Below are 20834 nucleotides of genomic sequence, written 5' to 3' on the forward strand. Positions count from 1 at the left end.
ATTTTTGAAAGTATATGTTTGGAGTGTCGCTTTATATGGAAGTGAAACTTGGACAAATTGAGTATCTGAGAAGAAAAGATTAGAAGCTTTTGAAATGTGGTGCTATAGGAGAATGTTAAAAATCAGATGGGTGGATAAAATGATAAATGAAGAGGTATTGCGGCAAATAGATGAAGAAAGAAGCATTTGGAAAAATATAGTTAAAAGAAGAGACAGACTTATAGGCCACATACTAAGGCATCCTGGAATAGTCGCTTTAATTTTGGAAGGACAGGTAGAAGGGAAAAATTGTGTAGGCAGGCCACGTTTGGAATATGTAAAACAAATTGTTAGGGATGTAGGATGTAGAGGGTATACTGAAATGAAACGACTAGCACTAGATAGGGAATCTTGGAGAGCTGCATCAAACCAGTCAAATGACTGAACACATTAAAAAAAAAAAAAATTTATTGTAACATTTTTTTTTATAATCAGAGGTTAATAATTATTAATAAATCAATATACTTAAATTAAAGAAAAAATTAAAAAAAAGGAATGAAGTCGCATTTGAAATGATGTGCCTTCCCCTTCTAAGATCCAAATACTTCATTAATTAAAATTTTATTTGGCTAAAACTGGAACTGATGAAAATAAGTACCACTTATGATATATTATTGAAAAGCTCTCAATGAGGGCTTATTACTGCATTTAAGAAAAAGTCCAAACTTTTTTGACAGACATGGGTTAATAAATTATTAATAATTCAATACATTTAAATTAAAAAAAAAAAGTTAAAAAATATAAATTAAAAAAAAAAAAGGAGATGAAGTCTGATTCGAACGGATGTGCCTTCCCTTGTAAGATCTAAATATTTCATTAATTAAAATTTCATTTGACTATAACTCTGGAACCAATGAAAATAAGTACCACTTAATCCAAATCTTTTTGAATTATGGGTTTTTTGGACATTTTTGGTTCAGTCTATTGCGATCAAAAAGGGAAGGTGTACAACTAGATGTTACAACAATCCTATATCCAAAATTTCAACATCCTACGGCTACTTGTTTTTGAGTTATGCGAGATACATATGTACATACGTACATTCGTCACGTCAAAACTAGTCAAAATGGATTCAGAGATAGTCAAAATGGATATTTCCATTGAAATATGAAAACCGAAATTTTTTGCGATCACAATACTTATTTTACTTCAAACAAGGAAGTAAAATCGTTAAAAAAATCCAAAAATTCCAGCATTCTTTTTTTTATGACTGTATTTTAAAGGGCATCAATTTTAAATATCTTTTAATTTTTCTAAGTAAATTTTTCCCATTTTATAAATTTTATTTTAAAACTTATTACAGTAACTACATGCTAGTGAATTGTTTATCATGTTATCTACTAAATTACACAAAAGTTTCATTTAATGTAGATTATTCACATTTGTCACAAAATTTCACTCCAGCTTACATATTTACTGCAGAATGTGAACTAAAATCACTTTACTTCCTTAACCTCGCTTTATCCAAAATAGATAATAAGCACACTTTTAAAATATGTAAATAAATCCCAAATGACATTTATCTACAATACATTAATAACCCCATGCAGCACAAAAAATTTTTTTGTTACTTCACCTAATCAAATTCTGTTATCATCTAACTACTACACTGAAAAAGTTTATATAATAAATGTTAAAACATTAGTGATAAAACAATAGTACAGGTAATGACTACCCATTCATCCACACTTACAGAAAATATTATGTACATTATAAAATAAAAACACCTACCCACAGGAAATACATAACTTTTGTAAACATTAACAGCAATCACACAGAATTAATCTGAAAATGATTTCAAAGAATAGTTTACTTGTTGAATCGTTTATAATTTTCAGTATTTTTAAGTTATTTAAACCATAAAAGGTACTACATTCATATCAATAATTATGTTTGTTTCTGTTTTAACATATTTACATAATTTTTTGTCTGTAATTCATATTTTTGAAGTTTTCAAGAAATCTTATAAATGACTTCTTTCTTTTTTATGAACAAATAATAATAATAATCTAATTTTATTCCGTACAAAACAAGAAATAAAACAAAATAAAAGGAAAATCTAATTATCCTCTCTGGACATATATATTTTGAAGACATGCCTCCAAAAATTAAATTTAAATACAGTAGAAGAGACCGGCTGTATAAAGAAAAAGCAGTCTCTAATAGTACATTCTTCATTTCTCAAAATTCTCTTTATTCCTCCTTCTAATTTAAATTGATGATGCAGATCCCCATGTACGATGCAATCCTCCAATAAGTATTTGACTATCAACGGTTGCTGACACTCCTCACAAACCGGTTGATTGCTGCCAGTCAACATATAATTAGACATTAGGTTCGTATGTCCTATTCGCAACCTCGTTATTATTATTATTATTCCCCATGGCTGGTGAAAAGAAACAACATCAATAAAATCGACAAGAAGAAATTCAAAAGAAAGATCTCCTCAGGGGTAGTAGCCTCTGAAAACATCACCAACGGGGGGGACGCTGGCGCTGAAGCCATATTTGCCTCGACCATGCGGCTGATCGATTCTGCATGCGACGCTTCCATGCCCCACGGGAGGTCGAGGCCCCAGAAGCGACCCGTGTACTGGTAGACACCGTAGATTGCGGGGTTGCGCCGAGAGTGTCTTCGACTAAGACAAGTGGTGCAACGTGCAAGGAATCGCACAGAAGCAAACGCCAGGTCAGATGAGTATAAGACTCCAAAGAAGCGACTCCGTCAAGCCATCAAGGTAAGCTGCCTTGATGGCATGAGCAAGGCAAGCTGCTGGAAGAAACTGATGACGGAGACCGTGGATGCAGACCCCTGGGGGCTGGGTTACAAAATAGTAACTCGGTGATTAGGGGTCTCGCAGTCACCACCTTCACTAGACGAGGCTAAAGCGGAGCACATCGTAAAGATGTTGTTCCCGGCCCACTCGATCCGTACCGAGCGGGACTTCGGCGACATGGGAAACTTCCCACTCTTCTCGGTGGAGGAGCTGAAGGGAGTCCTACAGTCGCTGAAAGGCAAAAAAGGCCCTGATTCCGACGGTATACGGCCCGAGGTGCTCAAACTTGTGGGGCGCTGCACAAGTCCTGTCTTCTTGTAGACATGTATAATGCATGTCATTTAGCACCAGGTGAAGAACGCGCGTCTTGCGCTAATTCCCAAGAGCAAAGAAAACCTAGAGTCGCCAACCTCCTACCGCCCATTGTGCATTCTTGACACAGCTAGGAAGGTATTGGAGAAGCTGTTAAAGAAAAGACTGGTTGCGACGATGAATCAGGCAGATGGCCTGTCACCCAACCAGTGCGGTTTCCGGCAGGGTCAGTTGACCCTAGACGCAGTTCAAGAGGTTGTTGAGGCAGTGCGGCGAGCAGAGGACTACAATCATTTTTCGCGACGTGTGGTCCTTCTCATTACGTTAGGTGTTAAAAACGCTCTCAACTCTGCACGGTGGAGCGATATAATTCGGGCCCTTGTAGCATTCGTTCCATGTGCCTCAATACTTCCTCAGAATAGTGGACGCATACTTGAAGTAATGTGTTAAACGGTTCCGGGTCGACTCCTGGTAGAAAGAGGGGTGGTTTTAGTCAGTAGTCTGCTGGAAGTGATTAGATAATACCATCAGTGGGAGTCTGACACTCTGTGCGTAAATGCATTTCCACCTCCCTCCGCAAAAAAAAATTATTATTATTATATCTGCTGTAACATAAAACAACACTCCTGCTGAGTATAGTACTTATCCTAAAAATATAGTATTGATTATATACTTTCCTGTCTTCTAAGTTTATAAATATTTATTATTCAGAAAATGAAACCGTTTTTAAGGAATTTAAAATAAACAAACATTAATTTATTATTTATTATTTATGGAGTTGAGGTACTAATTGGATAAAGCAGTATAGTTTGTTTGCCGAGTAGTGCCGTATGCATTGTGTGAACTCTTAGTTGTCTTGATCTAGTAAAAAAGTAGTTACTGGAAGTAGGACTCTCAGCTCCACAGTTTCACCTTTGTCAAAGTTTCTTATGTCCCTAATATATTACCCATATATAAAACTTCAGTAGCTAATGATAAATCTATTTCAGTGAAACAAAGCTTGTCTTTGATTTTGTCATAAAACTATGCATAGTTTTAGTTCTATATAAGCTATATGATCGTGGATGGTAACATTAATTTATGATTACTTTTTTTCTAATAATCATTGCCACATATCCAGTGTACAAAATTAAAGCACTATACCCAAATCAAATATATTAAACAAAACATACTCTATAAATTATCTCATAAATCTTAACTCATTTGATGTCAATAGAATCTAATTTGTCAGCAAAATAATAACAAAAGAAAATCATAACAAATATTATGAACATGATGCTAACAGTAATGTAAAAAAATTAATTTATTAAAAAACCAACGACTTACCTAATTCCAAAATTAATCGCATTATAATATTACTCATTTCCAAATCGGTTCCATAAATAATTTTTATTAGATTCACGAAATTAATATATTACCTAACACACAACATATTTAATTTCTTTCCAAGTTACACTATTTCTTCAACTCCACCCCAATCTGTCCTCCTCTTCGTCGTCCTCTTCTGTCGTCCACGAACTGTAGGAACTGAAATCAGTTTCATGTAAGTTTATAATAAAACGCTCGTAAATTTCGTCTAACATCGATTCAAGTTTTAAGTAAATTGTAACACAATTTTCCACAGTTTTGCAAAGTGCAAAATTTTTAACACATGTCCCATACGTTCTCAATAGCATTTAAGTCGGGATGATAAGATGGTAATCTTATCATGGTAAACAGTATGTCCTTTTTCAACAAACAAAGAATCTATTTAATACGTTTTAAATCGCGGTTTATGTAGTTTTATCAGCGTATACAATTCAGGTTTGAACATTTCATGTGAAAATGGTATCATGTTTTTAGTGAGCCAGTCGATTGGTGTCTTCTTTTTTTTTGAATTTGAATTAGGGGCTGGATTTATTTGAACATTGTGGTACGGTGCGTTGTCGATGACTATACAGATTTCGGTGACAGATTCCGTAGCAGATGACACACAACCCATTTTTGAAAATTATTAAAACTCATATCATCAAGGTAATCACCCGTTTTTTGACTCGACTTAAATACTAAAGTGTTTTTTCGATAAAACCGTTTTCTCCTTCCGCATTAACTATTATTGGTCGACTCCCTTTAGAAAAGGGAACTTTCACCCATCAGAAGAGCCAGCTTCTTCGATCCATGATTGACCCTTCGTGTGGGAAAAACGTATATAGGTTTCATCTACGTATATAATTGGACAATTTTCTTCTCCGTACCGTATAATGAAGCGCAAATAATAATGCAACCTTTTATCTCGTATAGCATCATTTTCGATCAATTTTTTTTTTTTGTTTAAGTGTTTTTCCACAGAAAACCTACATTTTTCATGACTATACGAAAAGCCCAAATGCCCCCTTCAAACGTTATTTGCTCTTTTACTAATGGAAAAAGTTTCTTCAGAGAAGGGCGTTCTCAATACCGTAAATGAAACTCATTCACCGTCCTCCGAATAACACCTTTGTTGAAATCGGCCAGGTCAGTTTATAAGTTCTTCCTTGTACTTCCTGATAACTACATACAATGTTTTACGTAAATTTCTGTTGAATTTAATGGATCGAGTATATAAATTAATGTTAAATAGTGTTTAATCATTGTACATTTAATTTAAATAAGTGTTGCTGCAACCTGTGTGCAGTTAGAAGAAAGGCGGTTACCAACTTAGGTAAGTATTCCCTATACTCTAAAATTAAAGCCCCAAAAATCACTCAAGAACGTATACAGCTCCAAAATTACAAGAATAACAATATTATAATTAAATATTACATTTTGAAAAATATAATTAAAAAAACTTGCTATTATAATAATTTTACTGTTAATATAATAACTATCAAATTAAGATTTGTAATAATTTCCTCCTCTAATATTATTCACACATCATTCAGAGAAACACAATGGAAGTAAAAATAATTTCATTAATTATATTCTTGACAATTTGTATGTGATATGTTATTGATATATTTTAATTCGTCAATACCTGCTATTTAATGAATTGAAAAAAATTAAGGAATTAATTTAAAATTAATGTTTTATAACTTGCCATAATTAACAAATAATGACGGTAAAATAATAAAAATTTACCAACAAAATTTCCTGATTCAGAAAATGCAACACTCATTACCCAAGCTGAACGTAAAGGAATGACTTGCACTTTATTTCCTGTCCATGTATCCCATATTATTAATTTTCCATCCAATGATCCAGTTACTGCATGCCTGTAATTGTTAAATTAAATACAATAAAAATATTAAAATTATTGCTATATTACCTCAGCTGACAGATTTATGAATTCATTTTCTAGCAAAGCCTAGGTGTTAATTTTCCCCCTACAATAGATAATAACAGTTTTAAGGCATTTATAGGCAGATTTTAGGAATAGAATTAAAATTATATGCACTGTATCACGAAGTTCTCCCGTGACTTTCATAACCTATTCTGCTTGTGAAAATAAATGAAAAAATCTTATTACGCCCACATGACTTCCTTGTACAGCTATTAAATTATATATACACATTTTTTTAATATGAAAAGTACATATAACATTTTATTTCATTAATAACTTCTGATGTATTTTCTTTTTTTTATTATTAATGAATTATTATTTATTGTAAAAATGTTTTTACAATCAGAGGTTAATAATACATTGATAGACAAAAAGCTTTTTTTAATGTTTCTCGAAGTGTGATACCATTTCTTGAATTGCTTTTTAACGTACATTACATATCTGTAAATATAATTTTTCTGTCACCCTTCGTTTTTAATAAATTACGCTTAAAATAAAATTAGGAGAAAATGTAGTTAAAATCTGTAAAATTTATAATTTTGCATGACCATACCTCTGTTAGAGTGATTTCGCTGCCTTAGGCTGTTTATAAGCATCCCGAATTATGTCCAACAGTAATCGCCTAGCATGTTAGTATTCCATTTCCCTTTATAGTGACTTTCCATTACCAAAATGTCTTGGTGGAAACGTTCACTGTGTTTGTCACTTACGTCTCCAAGGTTGTCCGGGAAAAAATCCATCTATGAGTGGAGGAAATGTATTTTCAAAGACATATTACACCACATAGCTCAGTATGAAGTAAGAAGTTGATTAACAATATCGTGGTAATTGTCGGATTTTAGTTTGCCGAGAAAACTTTTGCAAACATTTTTAAATGAAGCCCAAGCTGCACTTTCTACATTATTTAACATTGAGTTAAATACATCATATTTGACCAGCTCTCTTATTTGAGGACCAACAGATATTCCGTTTTTAATTTTTCCTTCACTTACATTCGGAAATCTCTGCCTGATGTACAAAAATCTGGGACTATCATTCTTCATTGCTTTTAAAAAATTTTTCATTAGTCCTAGCTTGATATGGAGATGATTAAAAATATTTTGTTGGGATTAACTAAGGGCTCATGAATAATATTTTTACCATTTCGAGTTAAGTTGTCTCGTTTCTTTCAATCTTGGGTAGCATAATGTTTATCCCTAGCTCGGTTGTCCCATTCACAAAGAAAGCACACGTACTTAGTATAGCCTAACTGCATGCCTAACAAAATAGCTATAACTTTCGAATCACCACTTATGTTCCAGCTATGTTTTTTATAATTTATTTTTCAAGAACGTCTTTCATCACATCATATGTATCTTTCAAATTAATACCATAAGCGCTTGGTGTCGAAGGATATTTGTTACCGTTGTGTAATAGAACCACTTTTAAACTATACTTGAATGAATCTATGAAAAGGCTCCAATCTTCAGGTTTATGAATTTGTCCTAAGTACAACATAAGCTCATCAATATTTGTGCAATAAACCAAATTATTTTCATCAATAAAGTACTGAGAAAGTTCTTTTTGTCGGCTTCGAAAGCCCGAAATTTTTGTAGTTTTTTGAAGTAAATTCCAACCTTGCAGTCTTGAGCCTAACAGTTCAGCTTGATTTTTTGATCAATTTAAATCCCTAACCAAGTCATTTAATTCACCTTGTGATATAAGATGTGGTTTATTGGAAGATAATTCAAAATCAAAATCAATATCTTCTTCAGTACTGCCTGATTTCTCATTGCTGCTTTCGAAACATACATTCACAGGTGGCTCAGGAACTGGAATAATTCCACTGTGAAGTATAGGCCTGATTGCAGATTGCAATGAAGAATATTTTACAGCATGTTTAGATTTTTTAGAAATTCCAGACACATTTGTTAAACAAAAGTAACAATCGATTACATGATCCAAACCATAGTTTGATTCACGCCAAACCATAGGTACACCAAACGGCAAAGCCTTCTATGTACCTTTCAGCCATCCTCTTAAATATACAGAATTAGTGCTTATTATATGAGGAGCCGACTTCTTATTCTGATCACCAATTTTACACTGAAAGTACAAACGATATGTTTTTTTTAATTAAAGATGTAATGTTTTTTTATTTGATTTTACGGTAAACTCACCACATACATAACAAAAGGCATCTACATCATTTGCATAATTTCGAGGCAATATAACTCTGAACTGTTAACAAACTGAAGACAGCAATAAGACGGAACAAAATTAATTCATTCCTAAATCCAGTGCTTAACACAAACAGCACAGCTGTGTTTTCAGCTACATGTTTTGACCTCCACAGACATGATTAATCTTGTCCATGAAGGCTCGCTCACTCTTTAGTATTAGATTGATGTCTTAATATGTGACTATGATATGAGTTAATTATTTGTCTAATATTGTTTATTTACGGCTTACAAATTATGTTAACAAAGTCAAACAATAAAAAATTAACTAACAAAATACAATATAATAGCTTAAAATGCTAACTATACGTTGAAAATTTAAAAAAATCCTTTAATTAAAATTTAATTTTTTTTCAAAAATGGTGGGTGATAGAAAGATTTTGGGGTCATATTCATTTTCAGCATCAGAAAACAGATAAATTCATGTGTCACATGTTAGGAAACAAAAATTATGTTTATCAGTTTATTAATAAAAATCAATATATTTAAATTAAAAAAAAGTTAAAAAAAAAGATGAAGTCTCATTCGAACCGATGTGCCTTCCTCTTCTAAGATCCAAATATTTCATTAATTAAAATTTTATTTGGTTATAACTCTGGAACCAATGAAAATAACTACCACTTACGACATATTGTTAAAAAGCTCTCAATGAGGACTTATCACTGCAGTTAAGAAAAAGTCCAAAATCCAAATTTTCTGGATTTTTGGCTTTTTTTACACTTTTGGTTCAGTCGATTGCAATCAAGAAGGGAGATGCATAACTAGATGTTACAACAGTCCTAAATCCAAAATTTCAACATCCTACGGCTAATCGTTTTTGAGTTATGCGAGATTCATACGTACGTACAGACGCCACGCCGAAACTAGTCCTTTACTTCGTACAAGGAAGTAAAAATTCATGTAAAAATATGTCTTAAAATGCTTCGTTTGCGAGTTATGGCTAGTGAACGATTTCAATCGGATTTCAGCTACCGGTGAAGTGAGATTGTACTGAAATTTTAAGAACGTTAATTAAGTAACAAGATTCGTGATTTCTTAGGGTTTTTGACCTGAAAAATGAAATAAAATATGTCCAATAACCGTATTTCTGCTGTTCATACAAAAAATCCTGTTTTTTATGTTTGACTTACAATAGCTTTGTTAAATGGGTAATAAACACGTAAAACATTTAAACAAAACTTAATTCCGAACAAAATGGCGTAAGATAAGTCGAATAAAGTAAAGAAAGGTTAAAAAAATTCGAATTTATTTAGAAACTGTACACGAAACCAAAGTGCAAGTGCATTACGTGTACCACTTTATAATAAATGTTCAAAAATGAGCCCGGCATTTTCGACACATTTCTTAGCACGCTTCTATACTGCTTTTGTGCCTTTTCTTATTTCCTCAGGGCTGTCCTTAAAGATGCTCAGCCGCCATCCATAATGTGGACCATTATTTTTTTACGAGAATGTATTTTTGTTTTGTATACAATATTTTTCATCAGTGCCCCAGACGCAAATATCTAAAGATGTTAGATCAGACGATCTTTGTGATGAGGAATGTTGACCTCCACGACCGATCCATTTCTCAGGGAAAAGAGGATTTAAGTGAGTGGAAAGCCTCAAGAGAACTGGGGAGGTGCACCATCGTCTTGTAGTGTAGGAAGACCGGGGCGCAACTTGTCACAATTTATAATTTTTAATTTTTAAAGAGGCAGTGTTTACAATTTCCCTTTCTATCTACGGTAGTGATGATTGTTTATGAAAAGTTAGAAAATGTCTTTAGTTAATGGTCATTATACTTATACTATATTTGATAAACTGTTTTTTAACAAATTTGTATTCTAATGAGAGTTTACAGCTTTTTTCGTTTAATTATAAGATTTGCATATTTTAGTTAATGTCTTTGCATGTATGTTGTTTCTACAATGTGATATTTAAAGATCAATTCTGATTGGAAATGTTCTTTACATGGAATAGTCTGTCCTACATAACAAATAATATATTCAAAGCATTTTATTTCGTGTACTGGGTTTTGTTAATATGTATAGTGTTTGTGAATTGTACAAAATGGTGTGTGTGTGTGTGTGTAAGCCTTCATGAAACACATAAAATCTTCATTCAAAATGTATTTGTTCAGGCAGCAGCACTGCTGTCTGGCACCATGTGATGTTAAATATTAGTTTTTCCTTCTTTTCAACATAATTTGTTTGTATTTTATTAAACATGTGTTTTTATGCATAAATTGCTAGTGCGTATAATGCAACCATACGATACGGCCTAGTTTCCAAGCTTGTTGGATTCAGTCTTATTATATTATCATAAGATGTGTTAAATTGTGGCCAGCAGTATGTTGACACACAGCTTCTGACGATTCACTCTGCTCCATCTACACTATATAAGCCGGCTCAGCACTAGAATCTGGCAGTCAAGCAGTCCAGTCCAGTCTCATCTCATCTAGTTTAGTTTCAATCTATCATTTGAAGACTCATTGTTCATATCATAATCAAAATTTATATCATACAGTAGACATGTACATACATTAAATTATATATATTTTTCAACAATGTAATACAAATTAAATTAAATCATGAACATGTTAATATACAATTGTTGATTCAAATCAGTATTTGTTTTAATTAGTCCGCATAACATAAACATAAAGGAAACAGTATGTGCAGATGAAATGTAAATATAGAGTTAGCATAAACTCATAAAGACAAGCATAACATCACTATAATGTAAAAAAGTTCATTTTAACATTCTGTATCCAATAAATGAACTACTGTTTTGCTTTTTACAATGAAAAATGTAGAAGTTTTTTGCAGTGAAAATGATCAAAAAGCACAAAAAGTAAAAAGTAAACAATAAGATTTAAATTAACTGACCTACTGTCTCCACTGTAGTGCACAGAGTTTACTTTATTTATATGACCTTTAAGAAGTTTCTTTGTAGAGAGTCGGACTTTTGGTGCATCAGCCATATCAGCTGATATCTCTTCAAGTTTTTTATCCGCTGCTTTTTTTTGTTCTTCCTATATATTTATAAAAAGAAAAACAAATTTTTATCTAAATTAAATTAGTTTTTATTGACATTAAATTATATAAAATAAATACTGTCATGTTCCATTGTATTTCTATTTTATTTTAATTGTATTAGAGTTTATTAAAATTATTTTTTTACTTACAGTTTAATATCAGTTTCTGATAAGCTAGTATTAAAAGGCTAGTATCTATTTTAACCATAGTATTTAATGAAGATGATGTGTGCAGGGTATTATGAGCTTAGTGTTTTGTTCGTACTCAATTCGATTCGCAGTCAAGAGAGTCTTGTTATTGAAGAAGACCAATCAAACATATATTTTTATAATATTAAAATTACTGCAATTAAGTTCAACATTCCTAAGACAGATTAATGTATGAAATTAAAGAAATACTATATGCAGCATTCTAATCATTTTTATCATTAAAGATTCATAGGTGTGTGCATGTGTGCACATGCATGAATGCATGTGTGTGCACACACCCACACACACACTTGTAAATACAAAATTATTCAAAGATGATTCATACAATTAAAGTTAACATTACATCAAAAGCACAAACCTTAAGCTTTCTTCTTTAAGAAAGAAGCACTAACCTTGGACGCAGAATGTGAGGTAGATTAAAGTACCTTAATTTTACAGCCAATAGCACACGAAAGGTTGATGTGGCTGTATCATGCCCAGCCATCTTTAAATTCCTCTATATCTTTATTATCGCTTACCTTTTAGATATTGTCAGCTCAACAGCAAAAAATCCAGCATAATTTCCCTTAATTAACTAATGGTAATAATAATATTAATTAAATGCAACAAAGCAACAAAAGAATAACATTACAGAAAATAATGCAATATTAAAAGTAACATCTGTGTTTTACTTGTGTCTTCGTTAATTAAATCACTTAATCACATATGGCTATCATCCAACCTATGTTGAAGACTCATGAAAAGTTTTTTTTAAAAAGCTGAATGGCAATTTCTTAAAGGTAAAACTATACTTAAAAAAGATCCTTATTATACTATTTGAGAGAATAATAGGGGATTTTAAAGTTATGACAGTCACAGAGAAGGGGACCACTCAGGACTTGCTGTTGATTATCTCATAATTCAAGATCATAAATTATAAATTTCACATAACTATGATTGATCGAACAGATATGAAGCTGTCATTACTCTAAGCTTTTAAATTGGAAATGTAAGAAAAGTATCATCCCTTTCTTTATTTAATCCAAAAGGAGAGCACATTGATCGCTTTTAGAGCTTAAAACTTTAATGATCATATGAAGAGATACCCCAAAATGTAATACTGTACACGCATTTGATTAAATTACAGTATGAAATAATGGAATAATAAAATACTCTAATTATTCAAATCAGGCTATTTTACAATTTTATTTACCTGACATTTTTTGATAAGATCTTCCAGTTCTTTACGAAGTTGAGTCTGCTCTGGATCCTCCTTTGGCATGGTGAATTATATATACTCTGAAACCAAATATTTACTGATATCAAATTTTCTATTTCATCTCATGCTAGGTTTTTAAATTTTTTTACTGCTTTTACTCTTGTCATTCATTGCAGATAATTAATTTTGTACCTAAATATGCAGCAGGTAGCAAAATGGAACCTGAAGTTCATATACAAATACTTGTTTGCATCAATAACAGTTGCACAAACATATCTTTCAGTCCAGAATTTCAGTGAAGTAAATATTATGGGTTTTTTATTAAATGTAGTAGATCAATATGTTTCATTAAGTTGTATCTTCATATAACTTTGTTTTAATTTAATAGCAAATAAATTCAGTAAACTATGAGTACTAACCAGTTTCTAATTCTTTGTTATTAAGTGTATGTTATCTTCTGTTCTGTTACATTAAAAGATTGCATTACTAATTTCATAACATTAAAAATTCTTTTAAAACTACTTCTTGAGTTATCTGGTTGAATCTCTCTCTCTCTCTCTCCTCTCTCTCTCTCTCTCCTCTCTCTCTCTCTCTCTCTCTCTCTCTCTCTCTCTCTCTCTCTCTCTCTCTCTCTCTCTCTCTCTCTCTCTGTGTGTGTGTGTGTGTGTGTGTGTGTGTTCATTATCAGTATGCATAATTATTTTGTAAATGCACACAATTAAATTTATTAACTGCTTGTCTATTGTATGTAGGAAAGATTTTAATGGTGTTTATACATTTACAATTAAGGTATATTTATTTATTTATTTCAAAAACGGTATTTTATTGAATGGATATTTATATGTAGTGTACTTTTATAGAGTATTTTTGCTAACTGTTTTTTATATTGTCTATCTTTTATAATTTATTTTATTTTTATTATATTCTTACTATGTAGCTTTTTGTTCATGTTAACAATTTTTTAACTTGAATATTTGTTCATTAAGGTTAAATGTTTTATAAATGTATGATAAATAAAACAGTATTTTCTTCTTCTTTTGACAGTGCAGACATCATTGGTTGTAATAAATTTGAATCATCTCTCCCATCTTCTCTTTGTCATTTGTCCCAACCAGATAATATTTTAGTGCTGTTCTGATATCTTACTCTACTCCACTATGCTGTTACTTCTCTCTACACTCAAAACATTTTTCTTAGGTGAGAAAGATTCCTAATTCTGCTTGAATGTCAAAATTTTTTAGACGATCTTCTCATGTATATCCATGGGTCTGTCAGAAATTTCTTTTCTGTTGCTTGTACTTTACTGCAATCTCTTTTAAGCATGACTCAAGTCTTGCTTTCATATGTGCCGGCATTGTTATACAGTATCTTTCTTTATTAAATTTTATTGTGTTTCTGCTCTATTTTTATGAGATAGTTTGTGAACATCAATTCTAAATTACTGTGGATTTCTTAATGAGTATTTTGAATCACTGTTTGGAAGCTGCTTGTTGTCTTGCCCAGTGTAGAACTTGGTACATTTCTCTTGTGGCATTATTTGAACTATGATGGTACGTTTTGTTTTGTTCTTTAACTATATGATTCCTTTTTTCTTATGATCTATTTTTTTAGAATCTTACTTCACATGTTAGTATGATATACACTTATATAAATATATATATTAAACAATCAAATTTGGTCATTCAGTCGTATCCGACCCTGGGTGATTCCATAATTGGAATTTTCCTGGCAGGTTTTACAGGTGGTCTGCCATTACCTTCTCAATGTGGTTAATTGAAATCCAAACACCAAAGAACACCGGTATCCACAGTCAAATATTCAAATCCATATAAAAGCATAAAAGTAACTCCCTTTACAAGGACTTGAACCTTAGAACTCTCAACTATATTATAATATATATATATATTTATATTTATATAGAACGTCTTTTGGTTTTTTATTACTTTTCTTTAATTTCTATAGAAGTGAGTCTGAGAGTATGCAGTAGCTAACATGCAAAGCAAATGTTTGAATACTCAGGTATGTCTTCTAATATTATGAATATCTTATGTATAGTTCAGAATTCTGAGAATTTGAATGAGATTGTTTGTTTTTGCTAGTAAATGTTTCTTGTCATTATTTGTTTCTGCATACATTGAAATTGTTTTTATAAATTTTTACTTAGGGAGATTATGGTCTATAATCATGTTATTCATATGATATGATTCAATAAAATTACATATACATAACATAAAGTACATTGAAATGAATAAAAATTGTGACGTATTTGGAAATTTATTGTTTTTAAAATAAACATTTTGATTATCAAGATCATTTTACTGCCTTCTATAACAAATTCTTATTTTGTAATTTCAATATGTTTTTTACATCTTCAGCTATCAATCCAATATGTCCATTAATTTATATTTTCACTGACAGTTTTAATAATCAAAACTTCCTTTTGTTATCAGATTAATTTACAAAACTGGATGTCTTAAGATAAGCAATCTACTGGATAGATTCTTCTTTTTATAAGGTCACAAACTACTATTTAATTCTTCAGTTCATCTTAAGTCTTTTTCATTTTGAATACTGATTTTCATTTTTTTCTATTTTTCAAATAACTTTTTTCTTTGCCTTCTGAGTCCTACAAGTAAGAACTAAATTTGATAAGATAGAACTATGTTTTACTCTACTTTTTTTCTTGTTTAGCCTGCAGGAATCACTGTCAGGTATTACTTCAGAGGAAGAATGATATGTATGAGTGTAAGTGAAGTGTAGTCTTGTGCAGTCTCAGGTCGATCATTTCTGAGATGTGTGGTTAATTGAAACCTAACCACCAAATAACACCGGTATCCACAATCTAGTATTCAAATCCGTATAATAGTAACTGCCTTTACTAGGTTTTGAACGTTGGAATTGTCGACTTTGAATTCAACTGATTTGCGAAAACATTCACCACTAGACCAAACTGGTGGGTTTTTACTCTACTTATTCACAACAATCATTATCCAGGATTTCATGATTTAATAACAGTGAGTATATTCATGAATCAAGCATAGGTAAATTAACCAATTAATTTTGTTACAATGGTGATCAAATTAGTAATTAGTTTATAATTAAACTAATTATTAATTATAATTAAATTTTTTTATGTTGTAACATAAAAAACTGTAATTTGTTTTGATTACACATCCCTTTAAAATAAATGTACCTTTGCAAATAAGTAAATATGTATATTTAATGAACCCCCTCCCCATCATTAATAGTGTAAATCCTTGAATCTACAAGAGTAATTGAAAGGAAAAAATCTGAAAAACAAACTAAATATTATGAGAAAAAGTGTTTTGGCAAATATAATATAAAAATGAAATATAATGTTCTTGATAGCTTTACAAATTTATTAATGTTCACTTTTAACATATTTAGTGCTAAATGAATGTATTTCCAGAAGCACTACTGTAGATCCAATGTATACTACATTTCCACAGCAGACATTATGTGGAGATGTAAACATCCCTGAAATTCTGTATGTTTAGTACACATATATCCCGTCAATACACAGCAACACATTGACGCATGCAATAGTTAATTATTAAGCAAGTTCAGGTTTTAATATCACACAATTATTTTTAATTAATACTATTTATTAATTATCTGCTGCTTATTTTATTATTTCTTAATTAAGTATTATATACCAATGTACTTTTTAAAATTAGCATAATATCCATACTATAGTAATATACTCTTTTTCTACAAATAAATAACTTTTTGTCATTTTCATAATGTATACGTACACAAATTGCAAATATACAAAATTATTTACATTATAGTATTTCCTGCATAATTTAATAAACCATACCAATTTAGAGAATAGTTGCCATATTTACCTAGTATAATATTAAATATTAGAGACTGATTCTCAAAATAATGGAACTTTATTTCAAAGGAACTTTTAGAACTACTTAGAAGCATTCTTTTCAACATTAGAACATTCTTTAGAAAAAGAAATCCACTGTTTTACAAATGAGTCATTTAACAGTTGGCAATTATAAATTTCATGCCATAATGTCATGTTTCATCATGTCGTTCAATATTTTTTGCAAAATTATTATACAATAAAATTAATTCAAAAAGCCTTTAAAATTTAATTACATGATGTTATTCCATTTGTTTAATATATTCCTTATTAATATCAAGTAATTATGACACTATGAAATCATATATATGTAGTTAATATACAATAGTACCATACTAACAAATATTTAACTATTTTTGTTTTATGATTATGTTTAAAATTATTTTAATATTATTATTTTTTTTTAATATTGTGGTTATCTAGCATTTCTTTTTTAGAATCCTTTATTGAATATTAATATTTTACTACATTGTTTTACTCCCTCTATGAATCATGAGATCTTGCTGTTGGTGAGGGGGCTTGAGTGCTCAGTGATACAGAATAGTTGGACCGAAGGTGCGACCATATCGGAGAGGTATCTGTTGACAGCCAGACTAAGGAATGATTCCTGAAAGACAGCAGCAGCTCTTTCAGCAGTTGTTAAGGGCATAGGTAAGGAGAATTTAAACAGTCATATAAACATCATTTAATCTTCTGAGTACTGCACAGCTGAAAGAAATGGAAAAGTACAGCTGCTATTTTTCCAAGCAAATGTAACTCTCTGTAGTAACAAAGATGGAGGCTCCTTCCTTGGTAAAATATTCTGGAGGTAAACTAGTCCCCTGTTCGGATCTCCATGTGGAGACTAAGGAAGGGATCACCAGAAAATAAAAAATAACATTCTTTGAGTCAGAGCGTGGAATGTTAGAAGTCTAAAAACGGTTGGTAGGTTAGAAAATTTAAAGAGGGAAATGGATAGGATAAATGTAGGTGTAGTAGGAATTAACAATGTATTGTTAATTGTATAATATTAACATATTATAATAAGGAACAATGAATGGCATGGATCAAGAACTACCACATGAAAATAAACAAAACAAAACGAAAGTAATGAAATGTAGTATAAATAACGAAGACGGACCACTGAATGTAAAAGCAGGAAGAGAAAAGATTATAGAGGTAGAAGAATTTTGTTATTTGGGAAGTAGAATTACTAAAGATGGACAAAGCAGGAGCGATATAAATTGCCAAATAGCACAGGCGAAACGAGCCTTCAATCACAGACATCATTTGTTTACATCAAAAATTAATTTAAACATCAGGAAAAGATTTTTGAAAGTATATGTTTGGAGCATAGTTTTATATGGAAGTGAAACTTTGACGATCGAAGTACCTGAGAAGAAAAGATTAGAAGCTTTTTCAGGTGACAAATGAAGAGGTGTTGTGGCAAATCGATGAAGAAAGAAGCATTTGAATAAATATAATTAAAAGAAGAGACAGACTTGTAGGCCACATATTAAGGAATTCCAGAATAGTCGCTTTAATATTGAAGGAACTGGTAGAAGGAAAAAATTGTGCAGGCAGGCAATGTTTGGAATATGTAAAACAAATTGTTAGGGATGTAGGATGTAGGAGGTATACCGAAATGAAACGACTAGCACTAGATAGGGAATCTTGGGAAGCTGCATCAAACCAGTCAAATGACTGAAGACAAAAAAAAAAACATTGCTTTAAATATTAAATAATGTTAGATCACATTTTATAAAAAAATAAAAAAAATTTCTTCTTTCAAAATACTAATGTCTGCTATAAAAGTTTATTCAAATAAAACCCAACGGTAGCATCTTGACCTTTCATCCAAAGATATTGTGTTCACATCTTAATCATGGCATTTTTCATTCACTATAAAACTTCCATTACATATTCACACAGCATGGGATATTGTTATGGCACAAGCTTCTAGTTATGTAGTGAAAAAAAAAAAATAGTTAAAATTTAATCTAGTTCAAAATATTTTCATTAAAATATGATGACTTCAAACTGATGTTAAACCATAAGTAAATTATAAAAACAAAGAAGAGATAAATAATCTTTATGTTTAGGATGTTAGACACTTTTTGAAGTTTGATGAAAAACAAATCAAAACCTTCAGCTTTTAGCCAAAAATATGATAATTTCCTAAATTACCAGTGATTTTTTTTATCAAATGAACACTAGAATTAGAAATATTGATAATAGATCATTAAAATAACTATCCTTTTACTTTGTTCCAGCACATTCACACTACGTAATATCTAAGAAGATTAGATCCAATTAAAAAAAAAACAACCATGTTGAAAAAAAGATTGAAAAAAATTTGCATATGTAAATATTAAAAATTGTCAGTGTTACTGTTTCTATTTTTCGCCCTGTTTCATATGATGATTCAAAATATAGAAATAATACAAAAGATTTCTATTAAAAAATAATCTTTATAAAACAAAGGATTTGTTAGCTACAATAGATGGAGTTGGTTTTAAATGCTCAATTGTGCAGCAACATATGCATCACTTAAAGTAAATTCATGATCACAGCCAAATTAACATGAAACAGATTCGTAGATGCAAGAAATCTCAAATCATTCAAAGCAAAATATTGAAATTATTCTTATTTTTATTGACCAGCATGACGAAACGTGGATTAAAGTTTTAAAAAAAATACTTAATTTAAAATGTGATTCACTTTCTAAGTATGTTTAAATATGCTTCCAGAAGATCTAATTAGAATACTAACAAAGAACTGGACAATAACTCTGAAATAGATAGAACTCAACTAAAGACATATTTAGAAAGTGAGATTGATAGCCTTTTTTATACTTTTGTACTAAAGAAAGAATTTTAAAAATAACAATATAAAAACAAAAAAAAAAAAACAGTTATTTGTGTAACATACATACATTAATCAGATTCTACTGAAGAAAAATGTAGGCAGGCACAGATTTTAAATTAATTGTTAATATATTGTTATTGACAAATTAATTGCATAGAAATATATTGTTCTATAAAGTAATTGTTATTAATAAGAAGTTTTATTTTAAAGGCAGTTATTCAGTTACTATGAGTAGAAATAGACTATTTTCACAAAATAATTGATATTGTCTACTCACTAGAGAGTAAATAATATTTCAAATGATTTTTTTTAATTTAACATAAAAAATAACTATAATATACAAGTAACTTAACTAAAAAATTAATGGTATAATAATTTATACATTTCTATTTATTTTTTTTTTTTATTGTGTAAAAATAATTACTGAAATCAAGCATTAGTATACCAGAAACAGAGTTGTGTTATTAATAAAAATGTAAATAAATGAATACTGGCATAAGATATAAAATAATACTAACAACTTACAGTTTTTTGTTCTTTAATGAAAAATAAAAGCTGACTGAATAACAAGTAACAAGATAAGGCAAAAATTAAAGCAAGGAAATTTATTTATAATTATTTACTATAAAATAAATAATGATACATCAACATTTATTATGACTGACTAGTTAACTGTAAAACTTTAATGTACTATTTTCCTGCAATGACAAACTCTGCACTGAAAGTCTTCCCGATGTATGGCTCAGGGTTGTGATCCTATTATTGTAATGTAAAATCCAATTACTACTATAGAACAATTTGTAAGGCAGCTCTGTTCCATATTTTCAACTTATTGAATTACTTACAAATCTAAATATGTCTACTTTAACTTGAACATAAGGTGAATTGTTTAGTGTACATAAATATTTGCATATCTTATAACAAATAATATGTCACCAGCATCTTATTAATAAAGATTTATAGACTGACCTGCACTTTCAACATTTTTCTGATATTATACCTTACTTATATGATAATTA

General features: G+C 30.4%; 1 protein-coding gene across 1 annotated transcript in view; it reads right to left on the reverse strand.

Annotated features, from left to right (window-relative positions):
- Gbeta76C (guanine nucleotide-binding protein subunit beta-2) overlaps positions 1 to 20551 on the reverse strand; it is a 31073-nt gene extending 10522 nt beyond the window's left edge. Inside the window, exons 1-4 of the mRNA XM_075357847.1 lie at positions 20341 to 20551; positions 13065 to 13150; positions 11514 to 11659; positions 6224 to 6357 (exon numbers count right to left, since the gene is read on the reverse strand). Of these exons, the coding sequence (XP_075213962.1) occupies positions 6224 to 6357; positions 11514 to 11659; positions 13065 to 13133 (349 nt within the window). The 5' untranslated portion in view covers positions 13134 to 13150; positions 20341 to 20551. The remainder of the gene's footprint in view (positions 1 to 6223; positions 6358 to 11513; positions 11660 to 13064; positions 13151 to 20340) is intronic.
- Positions 20552 to 20834: the final 283 nt, after the last annotated feature.

This window comes from Lycorma delicatula, chromosome 2, assembly GCF_047948215.1.
Source record: "Lycorma delicatula isolate Av1 chromosome 2, ASM4794821v1, whole genome shotgun sequence".
NCBI lineage: Eukaryota > Metazoa > Arthropoda > Insecta > Hemiptera > Fulgoridae > Lycorma > Lycorma delicatula.